The sequence below is a fragment of the Marmota monax genome, unplaced genomic scaffold, assembly GCF_021218885.2.
Source record: "Marmota monax isolate L192 unplaced genomic scaffold, Marmota_monax_Labrador192_F-V1.1 WCK01_AAM20220418_F8-fsc00046, whole genome shotgun sequence".
Classification (NCBI taxonomy): Eukaryota; Metazoa; Chordata; class Mammalia; order Rodentia; family Sciuridae; genus Marmota; species Marmota monax.
Genome location: NW_026692486.1, coordinates 3031642 through 3051303, shown reverse-complemented (window position 1 = coordinate 3051303; position 19662 = coordinate 3031642). Strand labels below are relative to the sequence as shown.

The 19662-nt window shown below is 34.9% G+C and overlaps 1 protein-coding gene across 5 annotated transcripts in view; it reads right to left on the bottom strand.

Moving 5' to 3' along the window:
- The window catches only part of Miga1 (mitoguardin 1), a 73058-nt gene that overhangs the window by 11734 nt on the left and 41662 nt on the right, over positions 1-19662 (bottom strand). For all 5 annotated transcript variants that reach the window (XM_046443177.2, XM_058578943.1, XM_058578944.1 and 2 more), the window contains 6 exons: positions 13003-13103; positions 6583-6701; positions 6243-6315; positions 5345-5431; positions 3388-3486; positions 1036-1170 (listed from right to left, as the gene is read on the bottom strand). In XM_046443177.2, coding sequence (XP_046299133.1) covers positions 1036-1170; positions 3388-3486; positions 5345-5431; positions 6243-6315; positions 6583-6701; positions 13003-13103 — 614 coding nt within the window. The remainder of the gene's footprint in view (positions 1-1035; positions 1171-3387; positions 3487-5344; positions 5432-6242; positions 6316-6582; positions 6702-13002; positions 13104-19662) is intronic.

Sequence of the window (19662 nt, the reverse complement as noted above, 5' to 3'; positions counted from 1 at the left end):
ACAGCTGCCAATTTTTTCTCTCATAATTTTCTTTCTTTCTCTATTTTTCTGCTCCCCCCACCCTCTACCTTGTACTGGGGATTGAAATTGGGCACTTTATCACTAAACTGTATCTCCAGATCTTTTTATTTTATTTTATTTTTGGTACCAGGGATTGAACCCAGGAGCACTTAACCACTGAGCCACATCCCCAGCCCTATTTTGTATTTTATTTAGAGCCAGGGTTTCACTGAGTTGCTTAGCACCTTGTTTTTGCTGAGGCTGGCTTTGAACTCAAGATCCTCCTGTTTCAGTTTCCCAAGCCACTGGGATTACAGGCGTGTGCACTGTGCCCAGCCCAGGCCTTTTTATTTTTAGACAGTCTCATTAAGGTGCTGAGGCTGACTTCAAACTTGTCATCCTTCTGCCACTGCCTCCTCATTTGCTGGGATTACAGGCTTGTGCCATCATAACCAGCTTCTCCAAACTTTTGATAATATTTAGGAATATAAATATCTCTATTTTCCTCTTAAAAATATACATTGTCATTTAAAAAAAACTATAACTTCCATATTTTAGTCTAGTCTTTCAGCCATTTGCATTACAGATAATTTTTTTGTTAGGCCTGAACTATCTGAAGTCTGAGTTTCTTTAGAGATCTGAAGAAATATGAGGTTTACCAGATCAAGGCTAGGACTGGTAAAAGGGTCAAAAGGAGAAACTCATCTGAAGGTGTGATATATATATACGTATCTGATTCTACTATCAGAGAATGAGCTCAGTTTCCACGGTAGTCATTCCACAGGCAGATATATATATATGTAAATTTTATTGTTTTCCTCAGTTCTGATCATTTTCTTATAAAATTTAAATGGCTAAGAAAGGAAAATCACCACTTACAGTTTCTTTTTTTTTAAAAGTATTTATTTTTTAGGTTTTTTAGGTAGTCACAATATCTTTATTTTATTTTTATGTGGTGCTGAGGATCAAACCCAGTGCCTCATGCATGCCAGGCAAGCTTGCTACCACTTGAGCTACATCCCTAACTCCACTTACAGTTTCTTTGAAGGAAGAGTTCAGCCAGCGATTATTTACTACATTCTGTATGGATGTTGGTGGGTTTTCTAGGTCTTCAAAAGAATCCATTAATATAAAATCCAGAACAACATCATAAAAATTTAGATTTTTCACCTGCATTACATTGGGAATTAAAACATAAATTATTATTACAGAGAGATGGAATAAAGTCTGAGTCAAGGTTTCATACTTGGGTAACAGCAAGGTTTTCTGTTTTCTGAGTCAAATCTGATTGTATTTCTCACAGAGATGAAGAGAAGAGTTAAATATGAAATATCACCCCCAGAAATTACAATTCACATGGAAGCTGCTCCTTCCTGGATCTCATCAAGTACAATTAATTTCTCATTACTCTTTATTTTATGAGTCCTTTTCAGGCTTCCATTAGATCATCCATAATGTTCATTCTACTTTGTTACTTAGTTATTAGTATATCTACTTATCTTCCCACCAGATCACAAACCTCCTGATTTTCATTCCTTCATATAGATTGTTATATAACATATGCTAGACTAAGTGCTTAGACTTCTACAGTAAGCAAACTGATGCCTTTTGTCTAGTCGGGAAAACAGCAACAAAATAATCTCACAAACATCCAATGACAAATTCTGACAAGCACAATAAATGAGAAAGTACATGAGAGTCAAAAATGGAGATTTTGATTTTAAGCTGGATGCCAGACAGAGCTTTTCTTGGGGAATGAGGCTTCCCAGGTAGAAAAAATTCTTATCAGAGACTTTAAGGTGAGAAGGAACAAAATGGTGTTGAATTGAAAGAAATCATTGAAAGAATGGTGTAGCACTCTACAAGAGAGTGGCAAGATCCAAGAATGAAAGGCTGGATCCTGCAGGGATTTATGGCCCATGTGAATGAGATTCCATTTCATTCTCACAATATTTGGGGTGCAGGATGGGATTGGGGATGATAGAAGAGAGAGACCCATGATTGATTGATTGATTGATTGATTGTACTCGTGATCTAACCCGGGGTGCTTAACCACTGAGCCACATCCCCATCACTTTTTATTTATTTATTTTGAGACAGGGTCTTACTACGTGGCTTAGGACCTTGCTAAGTTGCTGAGGCTGGCTTTGAATTTGTGATCCTTCTGCTTCAGCCTCCTGAGTCACTGGGAGTACAGGTATGCACCACCACACCCAGCTCCAACTGTATTTTTTAAAGATCATTTTGGTAACAGTGTAGAAAGTGGAACAGAGAATGGAAAGAGTAAAGTGGTGGTGGGAGTTGGGGGCTAGGCAGGGAATCAGGGAACACAAAGATTCTGAGGTGGGTCAGAAGAAAGGTAACAGACACTTAGGCCAAGATAGTAGAGACAGAAATAGAGAAAAGTTGAAGAAATTAAAATATATTTAAGAGATAAAATTGACAAAACTTAGAGATGAATATGAAAAAGTGGGAGAGGACCAGGGAAGGGTAAAGGATGAGACTGAGGTTTCTGGCTTATAGAACAGAAAGGATACTGATCCCATTCATTGAATAAAGGAACACTATAGAAGGAAAAATTATGCCTCTATGTTATAAACCTGTTTTTTCCTGCTTAGAATGCCTTTTGGTGCCTTTTAAATTCATTCTTTAAGCTACTACAACAAGATGCTCCAGGCTTATCATGTGCTCTTTCTGTCTCAGCACTGAAATAAGTTATTTTCCCAAGGAGTCCTATTTTGTTTTTAGTGGAATGTGGTCATTAGAAATCCAAGATCTGTGTGCTGAGAATAATTTTTTTTTCTAATATTGTTGCTTCCAGATCCTCTCAATGGACAGGGCTAGGAAATATTATTTATGTTCATGCAAATTTTTCTATTTATATTTATTTCTACAATAATATACATTAGAATCTATAAATTCACACTGATAGCTCCAATTCTAATCTTGACTTTTTATACCTTCCTTCTCCAACAGTAAGAATCTGCCTCTGATTCTTCTCAATAAATTTATTTGTTCAATTCTTGTAACCAATCCCCAGCTCCACTGAGCAGACTATTGTCTTATCTGAAACCACTTGCATAGGACACCATTACTGCCTTGCTGGAGACTGCCAATTGACTTTTAGATGGAAAGAAGGTAGAAAAGAAAGGAGGAAGGAAAGAGGGGTGAATAGAGGAAACGAAGGTTTTTTTAAAAGTTGTTTACCACAATTGGCCCAAGTATAAAAAAGTACAGTTTCTATTGTTTATGACTCTGTCAGAACACTGCCCTACCACCACAAAATTGGTTTTACTATAACTTAACAATGAAACAAAGGCCTCAACTCATATAAACATGCACAAATAATGAAGAAAAGTTTAGAAATTATAAAAATTTTGAATTTACCCCTCTGGCAGCAAGTTCCATTTCAGTACTAGCCCAGTGATCAGTTTGCTCTAAAAAATACATCATTTCATCAAAAACATCTTCAAACTTCTTTGGATTCTGCAGATGAAAACACATTTTAATCCTAAACTCAAGCCTACAAAATAAATAAGTTACTTTTCAAGTAAGTTTGCTGAATCTTAATTATTTTAAGTAACTGAATTGAAATAATTTTTCAAGGTATGCACATTTATTTCATTTACTATTTTGTTTTTCTAATATTTTTCAGAAGTCAAGAATGAGAATGGTAATAAAAAGTCAAATCAAACTGTTTATTACTCAAATATGTATGCCTATTTAGGTCAGTCTTTAAGATGAAAATATGTTTTAGCAGCCATTATGAGATGCTTTTGTGGTTCCTCTTGTTTTGGAAGAACTCAAGTTCAAATCCCTGGTTTTATCTGCTATGAGAAGGCCAAGAAAGAACACAAGATTTACACTGGGAATTACAAGTAGTTAATATCACCTTATGTTTACTTAATACTTAACCAAGTACATGCAAATGATTCAAGGAAGGCCCTTTTTATTTTATTTTTCTCTCATCATCTAGACAAACTGCATAAAATAAAGTGATTCCTTATAGTCTGAATGAAGTTCTGTCCTTGTATCTACTTTATTCAGTCCTATGAAGATAGGTAAGAGGCATCTCTATTTGTATTCCAGATTTCTGAATATTCTGTCCTTTAACCTTCTTCCTGAACAGGATTAAGGAAGGTAAAAGAAGAGGTATTATTAGTCATAATAACAGTGGTGGCTATAATAGCAGATCTAATGATGATCTTACCATGACAATCACAAACTTTATGGCAAATTGGGAATAATTCATGCAAAACAACTTAGTCAAAAAAGTATGGATATTATACATAGGAAATAACAACCCAAGTAGAAATCAATGTTCTTTGGATGATGATGATGATGATGATGATGATGATTTTACTATTATTTTGAGGTGCTGGGGATTGAACCTAGGTAAGCATCTTGGGTAAGTACTTATCATTTAGCTACTTTCACACTCCTTTTGAGACAGTGTCTCACTAAATTGTCCAGGCTGGTCGCAAACTTGAGGTCTTCCTGCCTCAGCTTCTAAAGCAGCTGGGATTACAGGCATGAGCCACCGTGTCCAGTTTAGATGATGATGATGATGATGATGATGATGATGATAATTTTGTGGTACTGGGGATTGAATCCAAGGATGCTCTGCCATTGAGCTATATCCCTAGTTTTTTTTTCTTTTTTTTTTTTTTTTTTTAGTACCAGGGGTTGAACCCAGGTGTGCTTAACTACTGAGCCACATCCCTAGCCATTTTATTTTTTAATTTTGAGACAAGTTCTCACTAAGTTGCCAGGGCTGGCCTTGCAATCCTCTTCCCTCAGTTTCCCCAGTTGCTGGGATTATAGATTTGTGTCACTATGCACAGCTTGGCTTAGATTATTATTTTTTGGGGGGAGTACTAGGGATTGAACTCAGGGGCACTCGACCACCAGCCACATCCCCAGCCCTATATTATATTTAATTTACAGACAGGGTCTCACTGAGTTGCTTAGTGTCTTGCTATTGCTAAGGCTGGCTTTGAACTCACATTCCTCCTGCCTCAGCCTCCTAAGCCACTGAGATTACAGGCGTGCTCCACCGCAACCAGCTTTAGATTATTATTATTTTTAAAAATATTTTTGAGTTGTTGATGTACCTTTATTTTTTATTTATTTGTATGTGGTGCTAAGGATTGAACCCAGTGCCTCATATATGATAGGCAAGTGCTCTGCGACTGAGCTACAACCCCAGCCCCTAGATTATTTTTAATATGTGAACCTTTGCAACTATCTACAAAAACTTTTCAACCATTAAAAAACTAATGTACTTTAATCTTCAGTTAAATGAAAATAATAATAAAAAAACTTGCTAGCAAAAGAAGTTTACCTTTCGTGCTTTCACAATTAAAGCTGACAAAATTTTCCTTCCACTCTCTGCAAGGAATATCCTGTTGGCTGTTTCTGAAAGAATCACCTGAAAAAATATCCATCCCAAACAAAGTAAAAAGAGACCTATAATAAAATTGGACATCCAACTTTATAGCACATCCACACATAAATAACCTTAATATAGCTAATACATTACATTTACTAAATTAAAAAAAGTCCACATTTACTAAAATAAAAAGCTCTTTGAGACCTATGAACAAAAAAAATATTAAAGGGAGATAAATCTGAAATTAGATTTTGTTCAATATAATCAAAAAGTCTAAAATAAATTTATACAGTCCCCAAATATAAGATTTCATTTCTTTTTAGAAAATGACTTTTAAAAACCCTAAAATACAAACCAATTGATAATAACAAGGATGATTTTTAAATAGCCTCAACCCTTTTTGAGCAGTATCGGGGGACTGAACTCAGGGGTTCACTGAGCTACAAGCTCAGCTTTTTTTGAGGGAATTAGGTACTGGGGATTTAACCCAGGGGTGCTTTACCACTGTGCTATATCCCCCAGCCCTTTTTATTTTTTATTTTGAGACAGAGTCTTGCTAAATTACTGAGGCTGGCCTCAAACTTGGGATACTCTTGCCTCAACTTCCTGGGTTGTTAGGATTACAGGTGTTCACCACCATGCCCAGCTCTTAAGCAGTCATTTTTAGATACTTATAGAATCAAAATACTATTACTGATTTGACAAAGTGCAGTGGACTTGGGAAGCCACAGAAAAGTACAATGACAAACGGAAACCAAGTAGCAGGGAGGAAAAATATACCCTAGTAAGCTTTATATCAAAAGGGTGAAGATGAGTGGTAGGTAAAGTCACTTAATGTTTGAAAAAATACCTGAAAAGCCTGTCGAATACAATGAAGTTTGGCAAGAAAATCACTGTCTCCCAGGCACTCCAACATTTCAGTTCTGTGTAATAAATAGGGAAGACAACTGTTAAACTTCATTCAAGGTCAAGCTGAGTACAAATTGAACTCAAACAAGGCTAAACCTCAGGACCTCAACATAAAATATATATCTTCCCTATACTGACAGAACATGTGAAAGAACTTCTTTTCTACCTGGACCGAAAACATTTTTCTTTATTCTCATAAACATAGTTTGAGTAAATACCACACAAACATAGTAACAGCAACTTAATATTTTCCATAAACAGACACTAAACAGGAGAGGTACCTCAGTACTCTGGAGTAAATTTTTCCTTCTTCAACTAAATGCATGGCTTCTTCATAAAAAGGGCAGCGGCAAAAAGATTCCAAGCTGTAGGTATGCCGTATTTCTCTGTGTTCTGCAAGCTAGGAATACAGTGTTAACACAGTTGACACTGATATAACAGGAGGAACTAAAAGAAAAAAATGGGATTTCCCTATTATCAAAATACACTAAATTTGATTAAAACAAAATCTTCACTAACATTTTATAGCTAATAAAACCTAATTTACTTCAAAATTCAGTTGTTCAGGAGTAAAATTTTGTTAAGAAGCTTCGTTCATTTTGAATCCAAACATTTAAATTCACAGGGTACATAAATAAGCAACATCTTATTATTTATCAATAATAATAACTGAACAGGATGCATTAGAAAAAGAGAGAGAAGCTAGGTGTGGTAGTTCATTGCCTGTAGTTCAAGTTACTTGGGAGACTGAGGCAGGATGCAGGAGGATCATAAGTTTGACCACAGCCTGGGCAATTTAGCAAAACTCTGTCTCAAAATACAATAAAAAGGGTTGGCTCAGTGGTAGAGCATTTGTCTAACATGTGCAAAGCCTGGGTTCAATCCCCAGTAGTGTTGAGAGAGAGACAGAGAGAAAGATGAGGAGGAGGAGGAGGAGGATTTTTATCATCCAAAGAGTACTTAAAAGTATAACTCATGAAGCAAAACTTTCTACAAAAACATGGAAATAAGCTTGACTTGGCTATTCTAAGAAATTCTGCCTTATATTTAGCTTTGATTAAACTTTGTGTAACTCAAAGTCATGTTCTTCTGGCTAGCAAAACAACTCTACAAATTCCAGCCTTCTGACAGTTCATTTAAAAAATAACTGCAAATACTATAGAGGAGCCAACTTAACAAAAACCCTCTAGAGTAATTTTATTTTTCAATATGAAGTGATCCATTTAATGATACACTGCACTTTTCCCCCTTGTGTTACTGGGGAATCCAGGGTCTTGCCCATGCTAGGCAAGTGCTCTCTCACTAAGCTACATTCCCATTCCCAATCTCCCCATTGTTTTTTATTTTTTTTGTTTTGTTTTGGGGGGTGATACTGGGGATCAGCTCTTTACCAGTGAGCTACATCCCCAATCCTCTTTTTTTTTTGAGACAAATTACCAAGGCTGGCTTTCAACTTGTGATCCTCCTGCCTCTGTCTTTCAAGTAGCTGGGATTACAAGTGTGCACCATCATGCCTGGCCCCAGCCCTTTTGATTTTATTTTGAGACAGGTTTTGCTATATTTCCCAGGCTGCCTCAAAGTCACCATCTTCTACCTTGTCTCCTATGTAGGTGGGATTACAGGTATGTATCACTGTGTCTAGCTACATTTTCTTTTAAATAATAGTTTTACTGAGATACAATTCACATATCACAAAATTCACCCTTTTAAAGCATACAATTCAGTGCTTTTGGTATATTCAGAGTTATGCAACAAGCACTATTTTCTAATTTGAGAATATTTTTATCACTCCACCAAGAAACCCCCTACCTTTCAGTAATCTCTCTCAATCCTATATCTCTCAATCCCTATATCCTGGAAACCACTATCTATTTGCAGGCTCTATGGAGTTCCCTACTCCATATAAATGAAATCAAACAATATGTGTCCTTTTGTGTCTGGTTTCTTTCACTTAGCATAATGTTTTCAAGGTTCAATCATGATGTAGCCTATATTAGTACTTCACTTGTTTTTATAGCTGAATAAAATTCCATTGTATGAATGTATACCATATTTTGTTTATCCATTCCTCACAACTGATGGACATTTGTTTTAAAATTTTGGCTATCATGAGTATAGCTGCTATGAATATTTGTGTATAAAGTTTTGTGTAGATAGATGTTTTCAATTCTCCTGGTATACCCCTAGGAATGAGAGGGTCAGATGGTTACTTTGTTTTACTTTTTAGGGAACTTCCAGACTATCTTACAGTGGCTGCCCATTTTCTAATATGATCAGCAATGTAACAGACTTCATATTTTTACTTATTTTTAATAACAACTGTTCTTGTCCATCTTTTTGAATACATCTACCAGAGTGGATGTGAATTGATCTGAATTCTCAAATAACTAATGATGCTAAATATTTTTTCATTTTTATAGACCATTTGTATATTTTCTTTTGAGAAAGTCTATTTAATCGCTTTGCCTTTTTAAAAAATTATTTTATTTTTTGGTACTGAGGATTAATTCCAGGGGCACTCTCCCACTGAACTACCCACCTTAGCCCTTTTTTATTTTGAGATAGAGTCTTGTCGAATATCTCAAGCTGGGCTTGAACTTGTGATCCTCTTACCTCAGTCTCCCAAGTAGCTGGGATTTACAGGCAAGCACCACCTGGATGCTTTTTTTTTTTTTTTTTTTGGTACTGAAGATTGAACCCAGGAGCCCTTTACCGCTGAACCACATCCCCAGCCCATTTTTTATTTTGAGACAGAGTCTAACTAAGTTGCTGAGGGTCTTATTAAGTTGCTCAGGCTGGCTTTGAACTTGTGATACTCATGTTTCAGCCTCCCAAATCACTGGGATTACAGGCGTGCACCACCACACCTGGCCTGGATGCCCATTTTTAAATTGGGTTATTTATTCATTTATTATTGAGTTATAAAATTTCTTTACACATTCTAAATACAAACTCTTGTCAGAGAAATTAGGCAAGAGAAAGAAAATAAAAAGGATAAAAATAGGAATGGAAGAAGTCAAATTATTACTGTTAGCAGATGATATACTCCTATACTTGGAAGATCAAAAAAACTCCACCAAAAGATTGCTAGTGCTAATGAATTCATCAAAGTAGCAGGTTGCAAAATCAACATATGAAAACCAGTAACTTTCCTAAATACCAGTAATGAATCTGCTGAGAAAAAAATCAGGAAAACAATTCCATTCACAATAGCTGCAAACAGAACAAAACAAAACACTAAAATAACACAATTTAGGAATAAATCTAACCAAGGAGGTGAAATACCTCTACAATGAAAGCAACAGAACGCTAAAGGAAGAAATTGAAGAGGACCTCAGATGGAAATACCTCCCATGTTCACAGATAAGCAGAATTAATACTGTTAAAATGGCCACATTACCAAAAGCAATATATAGATTCAAGGCAATTCCCATTAAAATACTAATGACATTCTTCAGAGAACTAGAAAAAACAGTCCTAAATACAAGCTCTTTATCAGATATATAATTTACAAATATTTTCTCCTATTCTGTTATCTTTACACTTTTTTTTGGTGTCCTTTGAGGCACAAAAGTTCAATTTTAATAAAGTCTAATTAATCAATATTTTTTTTTCTTTTGTATGACTTAAGTTATATTTCCTGATTGTACAGAATATCAAGGTCAGCCAGAGGTGAGGGACTAGGGATGTCTATGTTTCTTCCTAGCTGTGTGCATAGCACTATACGTGCATGAGACTTTCTGGATTTCCAGGAATATGATGGAGTTTTCCAAAGCCTCTTTTGAACATCTCATTGCCCAGTTTTTCCTTTTAAGGTTCTTAGTGAGTTTCTCTTTTGCTCCATCTGGTATTATCACTTCAGGTACCTGTGATGGTAAACAACTGCCACTGATTCTTTTTAAAAAGGGACTTTGTGCACAGGGTGAACTCCAAATTAGGTCACATAAAGATAAGACCTGAGAATGGAATTAGCAAGGAGCTGCTATAGAGGTCAGACTGTCAGTTCTCTAGGGATGGGTCTTTCGGGAAGTGTCAATGCCCTTAAGTTCCTTCCAGTGGCTGCCAGACTGTTTTTCCCAACCATAATTACAATATTTGGTTTTCAACACTACCACAGAGAGAAAGAGAGAGATAGGAACTGAGCAGAATAAAAATGTACAAAGCTCTTATAAGAAGTCTACCATTTTTCTTAAATAAATACTCTGAAATTTTGCTAGTCTATTCTCAGTTTTTAGTTTTTTTTTGTTTGTTTGTTTAGTACCAGGGATTGAACCCAGGGATACTTAACCACTGAGCCACATAACCCGTCCATTTTTTAAATTTTTTATTTTGAGACAAGTTCTTGCTAAATTATTGCTTAGAGTCTTGCTAAGTTGCTGAGGCTGGCTTTGAACTCATGATCCTTCTGCCTCAGCCTCCCAAGTTGCTAGATTTACAGGTGTTGTGCTCCATTGCACCCGGCCTGTTTTTGGAGTTCTGAAAATTTTGATTTTGATAATTTTGATTTTGGGGTTTGTGAAGGAGACTATTAGACATTTTCTTTTCTTTCTTTCTTCCTTTTTTTTTTGAGGTGCTGCTAGGTGCATGTTTATTTTAGGGATAATAAAAATATTCTGGAATTAAAATGTAGCATTGTTTGCACAACTCTGTGAATATACTAAAAATCATTGAACTGTACACTTCAAGAGGCTGCATTAATTGGCATGTGACTTACATCTCTATGAAGCTATTATATAAAAAAAGAAATAAAGAAGAAAAGACTTTTTTTTTTTGAAAGCCAAGTGTCTGCTATACTTTAGAAAAGAAAGACTTTTCAACTGTGGTTACAAATCAATGTTCAGCAAAGCTTATATAGGGAAATCTTATTAATCAGTTTCACAAATGATTGACAAGCTTAGAGAAAAGCTTATGTGCAGAACTATTTTAAACAGGCAAGAAATCTTTCTGCTAATTCTTCCCATCCCCTTGTGCTGTGGACTGAATCAAGTGCCTTGTGCATGCAAGTACTCTACAATTGAGCTATGCCATCCAGTTCTTTCTGATAACTCTGCATAAAATTCTTATATGCTCAAACGCTGTTTTACTTCCCAAAGATTTTTGATCTTATTTTCTTAATAACCTTCCCCATTATAACAGTTTTCCCTAATTAAGTGCTTCACATATAGTAAATGTAATTTAAAATAATTTAACAAACATTTCATAACATAAAAAAATTTAATTTGGAACATTTGTATTCAGAGATCATACTTTTATTCCCTTCTAGCACTCCTAGGATGTTTCTTGGATACTGAGTTCTTCTTATGTATATTCATACATTTTGTTTTCCATGAGAATTGTTTTAAGTGTACTTAACTACCAAACTTAGTGGCTTATGCCTGCCTGTTATACTGTCATGTATAACTAGTTAGAACAAATAAATTTTTTTAAATGCAAATAATTCAGGAGGTGACACTGTTAGTAATGGTTAAAATACACAGAAAAATCTTTAAAGGATGAAAAAGACTGTAGGACTGGGGTTGTAGCTCAGTGGTAGAGTGCTCACCTAGCATGTATGAGGCACTCGGCTTAAATCTCAGCACCACACATAAATAAACAAATAAGGGCCCATTGACAACTAAAAAAAAAAAAGAAAAAGAAAAAGAAAGAAAGAGACTGTAGATTAGTACTGCTTTAAAAAAGGGAGAATCAAGGTTTAGGACACAAAGTAAATTCTCACATCATTGAAGATACATAATACAGTTTAAATGAAAAAAGACAATACCACAAATCTGCCATAAAAATGCAGATATTATGAGGTAAAACTGGTAATATGTGATTTTTAAAAATATTTATTTTTTGGTTGTAACTGGACACAACATATTTATTTTATTTATTTTTATGTGGTCCTGAGGATCCAACCCAGGGCCTCCCACGTGCTAGGGGAGCACCCTATAGCTGAGCCACAATCCCAGCCCCTTGTATTGTTTTAAGGTTAAAAAATTATAAAAAGCTGACCTCTTTACAAGAGGTCTCAGTAGAAAATAAATGACCCACACATTTATGGGTATTCAATGATCACCAACATTTACACATTAGTGAATTTATATCTAGCTTTATCCCTGTGCCTATATATTTGTATAATATACCACATTTTTCTTTTTACAAAATTATAATCATATGCTCTATATAAAACTTTCCATACTTTTCACTTAAGATACATTACCATGCTATTAAAAGTTATCAAAAACATTTATGGCTGAAAATATTTCAAGTAATAGATGTCCACTATTGGGCATTGTATTGCTTTCAGTTTTTCATTATTATTAAAATGTCAGTGAACATTTTTATATACTCATCTTTGAATCTAATCACTTCCTTGGATCAAATATCTACAAGTATTATTTGTGAACTAAAAAAAATCTGAATTTTTAAAAACTTTTTAAATAAGATGAAAATTGTTTTCCATTAAGATAACTTCATATGTCTCAGCCTATGAAAGTGCTCATTTAGAGAATGTGTTTATACAACCACCTCCTTATAGAGACTATAAGATCCTGTGGGAGTTTATATCCCTGTATCCTGGTATCCCCCATATTAATAAATGGTGCTAGATAAATGGTAACCAAAATGAAATTATAGTACAATGGAAAAATTGTACTCTTGCTGAAAAAGAAAGAAAAATTTTCACTAAGAATATTTAGGAATATACATGTCCTTCCTACCTCTGCTACCGAAGCAAAGGAATCAGTTGATGCAACGCTGGAAGTGTCTCGTAGGCCAAAGTCATCCACGGTTCCCTTTACAGTAGTGTCTGTATCTTTGTTTTAAAAGTGAAAAAGGTGAAAAGTTCAGAAATGAATAGATACACTTTGTCTCTGCCATATTTCACTTTTCATAGTTTTCTCCCACTCATTTTTATTTAGACTACTAGAATTTAAAAAAAAAAAAAACAAATCAATTGGATATAACCTGACAATAATCAAAGCATATTCACTATTTAACTAATCATAAAATAGTGCCAAGCAGAGAAGAAAGTGTTGTAAAGAGAATTTCACTTTTTGAAAGTGGGTGGGGAAACACTGGCGATTGAACCCAGGAGTGCTCTACCACTGCATAACACCTCCAGCTCACTAGTTCTATCTACCTATCTATTTATTTATTTGGTACCGGGGATTTACTCAGGGATACTGGACCACTGAGCCACATCCCCAGCCCTATTTTGTATTTTATTTAGAGTCAGGGTCTCACTGAGTTGTTTACTGCCTCACTGTTGCTGAGGCTGGCTTTGAACTTGCAATTCTCCTGTCTCAACCTCCTGAGCCTCTGGGATTACAGGTATTTTTAAATTTTTTATTCTGAGAGAGCAAGTCTCCCAGTTGCTGAGGATGGCCTCTAACTTGCAATCCTCCAGCTTCAACCTCATAACTAGCTGGGATTATAGGTGTGTGTCACTGCATCTGGTAAGACACTACCTTCTTTAAAAAAAAAAAACCAGAAATCTTTGTTTTCATTTATCTAAATTTCCATTCTATCATTCATCTCTAAATAAAATTCATTACCTTTACCAGAAATCTTTCAAGTTCTCTTTAACATCTCTAAATACCATTTGTGATAATATAGGGAAATATAGTTTGTTTGTTGAAAGTCAAACTATAAACTTAGTTTAAATTCAAAAGTTGTGCAACTAAGTATGTTCCAAGTTTTAAGTCAAGCAGAAGAGAGAATAAGCCACAACTGATACAAAATTCACTCCTATTAAGAATCAAAAATAACCACACATTTGGATATTTTCCCCTAATTTCCTTTTGGTAGAACAAGATTCTACATTTTAACTATTTATTACCTTCTAAGTTTAATTATTACTGTTTTCAGATGAAGTTTACATCAATTATTTCAAAGTACTAAACTCAACCAGGCACAGTGGTGCATACCATAAACCCAACTACTAAGTAGGCTAAGAAAGGAAGATTTGAAATTTGAGGCCAGCATGAGCAACTTAATGAGACCCTGTCTCAAAATAAAAAAAAATGAAAAGGGCTGGGGACATAGCTTAGTGGTAGAGCACCCCTAAGTTCAATCCCCAGTACTAAACGCAATAAATGAATAAGTAAGTAACCATACTTAACATTTACAATCCTTCTACTTATAAGTGATCCACACTTATAATCCTAGCTACTCAGGAGAGTGAGGCAGAAGTATTATTGAGCCCAGGAGTTTGAGGCCAGGCTTGGCAACAAAAGCAAGACCATGTCTCAAAAAAAAAAAAAAAAAAAAAATCCTACTTCTTCTACTAAATGACTGATAAGAAGACAAAGTCTAAGGTTAAATCACTGTATTTCACAATTATTTTAGAAACTTACAGTTTTCTACCAAACTAGAGAATAATACAACATGATAGAGAATAATACAACGTGATTGGGCTGGGTTGTAGCTCAGTGGTAGAGCACTTGTCTCACACATGTGAAGTACTGGGTTCAATCTTTAGCACTGTCTACCTACAACTAAAAATATTTTTTAAAAAACCAATATGATTAATTTACACTTCTAAACAGCTACAAAACTGGTATCTTTACATCCTCAGTTTTGGAAAAATTCTCATAATTTTCTTTTCAATTAATGTATGACTTAAAAAACTCATTCACACACTTTGAGATTATTTACAAAATCAGCAATTACAACCTTCAACACTTTGTCTTAATTATTTTCCATTCTTAGTATTACCTGTGCAAAAAAGAAATCATGACACAATTTTCATTATGCCAAAGCTTTTACAGTAGGATTAAATTTACAATGAAGTCACTTTTGGTTCCATATGCCTCTTGCCTTTTGCTATTTTCAGAATGGGACACAGACATTTCTCTTTTGTCATTCTACCTTTAAGACATTACCCATGAGCTGTTAAAAGTCTGTTTTATTTCAGTCAACAGTAACAGCCATTCAGTATCATCCAGATCTGTTACCATGATTGTACTTAAAAAAAAAAAAAAAAAGCTTACAAAAAAAAAAAAATAGCTCAATTCCAGAGGGACTAGAAAGATTTACTCATTAAATCCTACTCTACAAACCACAAACCATACCTCTTATATCAGTAATTATTGTGATTCCTGGAATGGCAACTTATTAATTATGAAGAGAAATAACACATCTGTTTTTTAGAGAAACCTATTAAAAAGTATAAAGAAAGAATCTTGGGCAATATCCCAAACTAGCTGCTTTTATTTTTCCAGTTAAAATTTAAAATGCTCTTTCTAAAAAGTATCAACACAAGCTAGGGATGTGGCTCAGTGATAGATCGCTCACCTAGCACATATGGGGTACTAGGTTTGATCCTCAGCACCACATAAAAATAAAGGTATTTTGTCCAACTACAACCAAAACAAAATATTTTTTAAAAAGAAGTATCAACACTTGTGGTTCTGAGAGACAGGGAAAGCAGCAAAATTTAAAAACCAAAGGTTTCATCTTAGTCAATATTTTTAGAAACTACTTACTAAATTTTTCTTAGTGGAAAAAAATGCTAAACCCACAGTGAGATATATTGGAAAAAAATGGCAATTATTTCAAAGATATATAGCAATGGAAATTCTCACACACCACTGGTGGAAACATCATTTGGTAGAACCACTTTGGAAAGTTGGACTTTATTCTACCAAAGTTCAAGATTTCATTTTCTATGTCCTAGCAATTCTACCCTTGGATTTGTTTTATAGAAAAGCATGCTTATGTACAAAAGAATGTTCATAAGAATACTATTCATAATATCCTCAAACTGGAATAAAAACCTATCCATCTACTATAGAATACATAAATGAACTAGAGTATTCATTCAATGAAACAATGAAAATGAACTGCTGCTACATGCAAGGATAGGGATGAATCTTGCGAAGAATTATACACATGACATCATTCAGATGAAACTCATGAACAGGCAAAAGTAAACTATTGTGATCAGGGCTAAACACTTCACTGGTAAATACGAAGGAAAGCTAGAAAACCGAGAGTGAGGAACAGGCCTGTAGTTCTGTGGGGAAGTGAAATGGGTATTTATTAGAAGGAGGCACAGGGAGTGGGCAACATTTTATGTTTTGATCTACATGATAATTACAAAGAAGGTGTAATAAGTCAGTGTACTTTTTACTTGGGGTAGAGAGCACTTTCCTCTAAGGATATAAACAGCAGGAAAGAAAACAATATTAATTATACAGCTTGGTCCCAAATGGCTGAGAGCAGAAAAGGTTCAATCAGAACTTTGAAGTGAGGGGAAAGGAGGATAAGAAAAAGAATGCTTTCTCTATTTCATAAAAGCTGAAAATTGCTACTAGACGTGAAAATTTTTTTTTTTCCGATTGAGGAAGCATCTATAATGGTGTTAGGTTCAAAAAGCCAAAACACCTGATTAGTCTGTTTAGTATAGGAGCAAACTGAAAAATCACCTGCACCTTATAGGGGAAGGCTTAGCAGTAGCAGTAGTATATCATGCCAAGCTTATACCACTCAGCATTTTTTTCTCCCAGCTCATCAATTCTTCTTTGCAATTTAGTGGTGGGTTTAGAATTTTAAGTGGGAATGTTCCTTATTAATTTACTTATTTTGAGATGAAGCCTTCTATGTTGCCCAGGCTGGCCTGAAATTCCTAAACTCAGGCCATCATCATTCTGCCTCAATGTTCTGAATAGCTGGGACTATAGTGTGTGCCACCTGGCCTAATTTAGGTAGGAATGTTTAGGTGAGGAAAATGAAATATCTTCAGGAAGGAAAAGACACCGGAACTAAAGAATGCTTACTAATTAAGGTCAACAATAAATACTGATGGAATTATTAAAATAAGCATTTATTTTGCATTTACTACTTTCCAGATACCAAGTTACATGCTTTGCATTTATTACCTCATTTAGTTCTCAAAACAACCCTTTGAAGTATATGATATATATATATATATATATTAGAATTTTAATATTTACTTTTTTAGTTTTTGGCGGACACAACATCTTTGTTTGTATGTGGTGCTGAGGATCGAACCCGGGGCCGCACGCATGCCAGGTGAGCACGCTACCGCTTGAGCCACATCCCCAGCCCCTTAAGTATATGATATTAATTTGCTTATTTTATATCTCAATAAGCTAAGGCACAAACAGGTTAAGTAACCGGTACATACACACAGAGTTAGGAAATACAATGGTAGGATTTAAACTCAGGTCATCTGACACCAAATTCCATACCATAAAACCACAAAATTGTGGTATCCAGTACAGTAGCCATACATGCCTATGAAGCACATCTGTTATGGTTTAGATGTTAGATGTCTCCCAAAAGTTGATGTGTGAGACAATACCCATCATATACTCAGAGGTGAAATGACTGGGTTATGAGATTCTTAACCCAATCAGTGAATTAATCCCCTGATAGGGATTAACTGAGTGGTAACTGAAGGCAAGCAGTCTGTGACTGGAGGAGGTGGGGGTCACTGGGGTGTGCCATTGGGGTACACATTTTGTATCTGGCAAGTGGAGTCTCTCTCCCTGTCCTTGGTGGCCATGTCCTGACCTGCCTTCCTCCACCATTCTGTTCCACCATGATGTTCTGCCTCACCTTGAGCCAGGAGAAATGGACTGACTAAGGACTGAGACCTATAAATCCATGAGTCCCCAAATAAACTTTTCCTTCTCTAAAATTGTTCTTGTCAGATCTTTCAGTCATACAGCAAAAAAAAAAAAAAAAAAATCGAAAACAACATGAAATGTGCTGTTAAGTGTAAAATGCACAGTGGACTTTGATGAACAAAATATATCTCATTAATACACACTTGGTATAAAAATATATTATTAAAATTAATTTTACTTGTTTCTTTTTTAGTTTTAACGTGGTTAGAAGTTTTAAAGTAACAACTGTGGTCCATATATTTCTGGTGGACACAGCTGTTAGAGCATCACTTTTTCATCTACAGTACAAGGAAGGAGTTTATATGTTCTTTAGAAGATTATGATACAACTCACATTTCCTGAGTAACTAATATCTGCCCAAGTATTCTGCTAAGTGCTTTTACGGAATATTTATTTAACACATGTAACACATGATAAGTAGGAATAGCCCATTATGGAACAATAAACATTTTATTGTACTTTGAACAAAACAGCCATTTTCTAACCAAATGGCTTTTTGTCTGGTTTTCAAAACTGTTCATAATCACTGGCCACCCAACCTATCTAATGTTATTTTCCATTAATTAAATAAAAGTCCCTCAGCTCTATCTGATGATATAATATATTCACCACACTTCTACTTGCATAGTAATGCACAGGTAAAAGTTTTAGCTTTGGAGTCAACCAGCCAACAACTGTACCCTGATCCTAGATTTGCTACTTTTAGTAGCAAATTTACTATCTAGGCAAACTGAAGATAACTGTACTGATTTATAGAGTTGTGGCAAGGATAAGAGTCTGTAGAGGCACTGTACTTGGTATATGGTGAGGACAATATAATTTGTGCTGTTATTATATTACATATTACATATGGATATTTTACACAATCCTCTGTTTCTCCTGCATCTTCTCTCTATATAAACTACTCTCCTAAAGGGTTGGGGATATATCTCAGCGCACTTGCCTACCATGTATAAGGTCCTGGGTTCAATCCCCAGTACTGAAATAAAACAAAACAAAACAACTACTCTCCTACTTTCTTGTCCATGCTACCTGAGAATTCACATTCTTTTTTCAATACTCAGCTCAAGTATTATCCTCTGGCACACATTCTCCAAAAATTATGTAACTTGCTGCTTTTATGTAAGGCAATATAGAAAAAGTGTTAAAATCATGGTTATTAGAGCCAGTTTGGATTCAAATTCTGACTTTGCTGCTTATTAGCTGTATGACCTTGGGAAACTTTCTCATCTTTTCCATTCCAAAATGTTCTCATTTGTAAAATGGGATTAAATCTACCTCACAGAATTATATGAGAATTTAGTAAGTGTATGTAAATGTTAGAAACCAGAAACTCTTTGTTACTTAAAAGTATGTATGTGCCCTTTAATAAATTATATTTTAAAATATCTAGTGTCTGAATATATAATACAGAATATTATAGTGTCTGTTCAGCTAGACCGAAGCAACTTGAGTGGCAAGACTTTTTCTTTTTTCTTCTGATAATTTCTACAGTTCTCAGGAGACTACTGAACATATTATAAACACTTAAAGGTTGGTTTTTATAGACTAATATGTGTTATTATAAAGTGACCATCCCCTGGACATGAAAATCATTAAAGAGTCTTTTATTTATTTCTTCTGGATCATTCCGCCTGTAATATGATTTTAACTTGTTTTCAGAGCCCTGTATATATTTTCTAGTATTGTAAATTAAACCTATATTTAATTTCTTAAATTAAG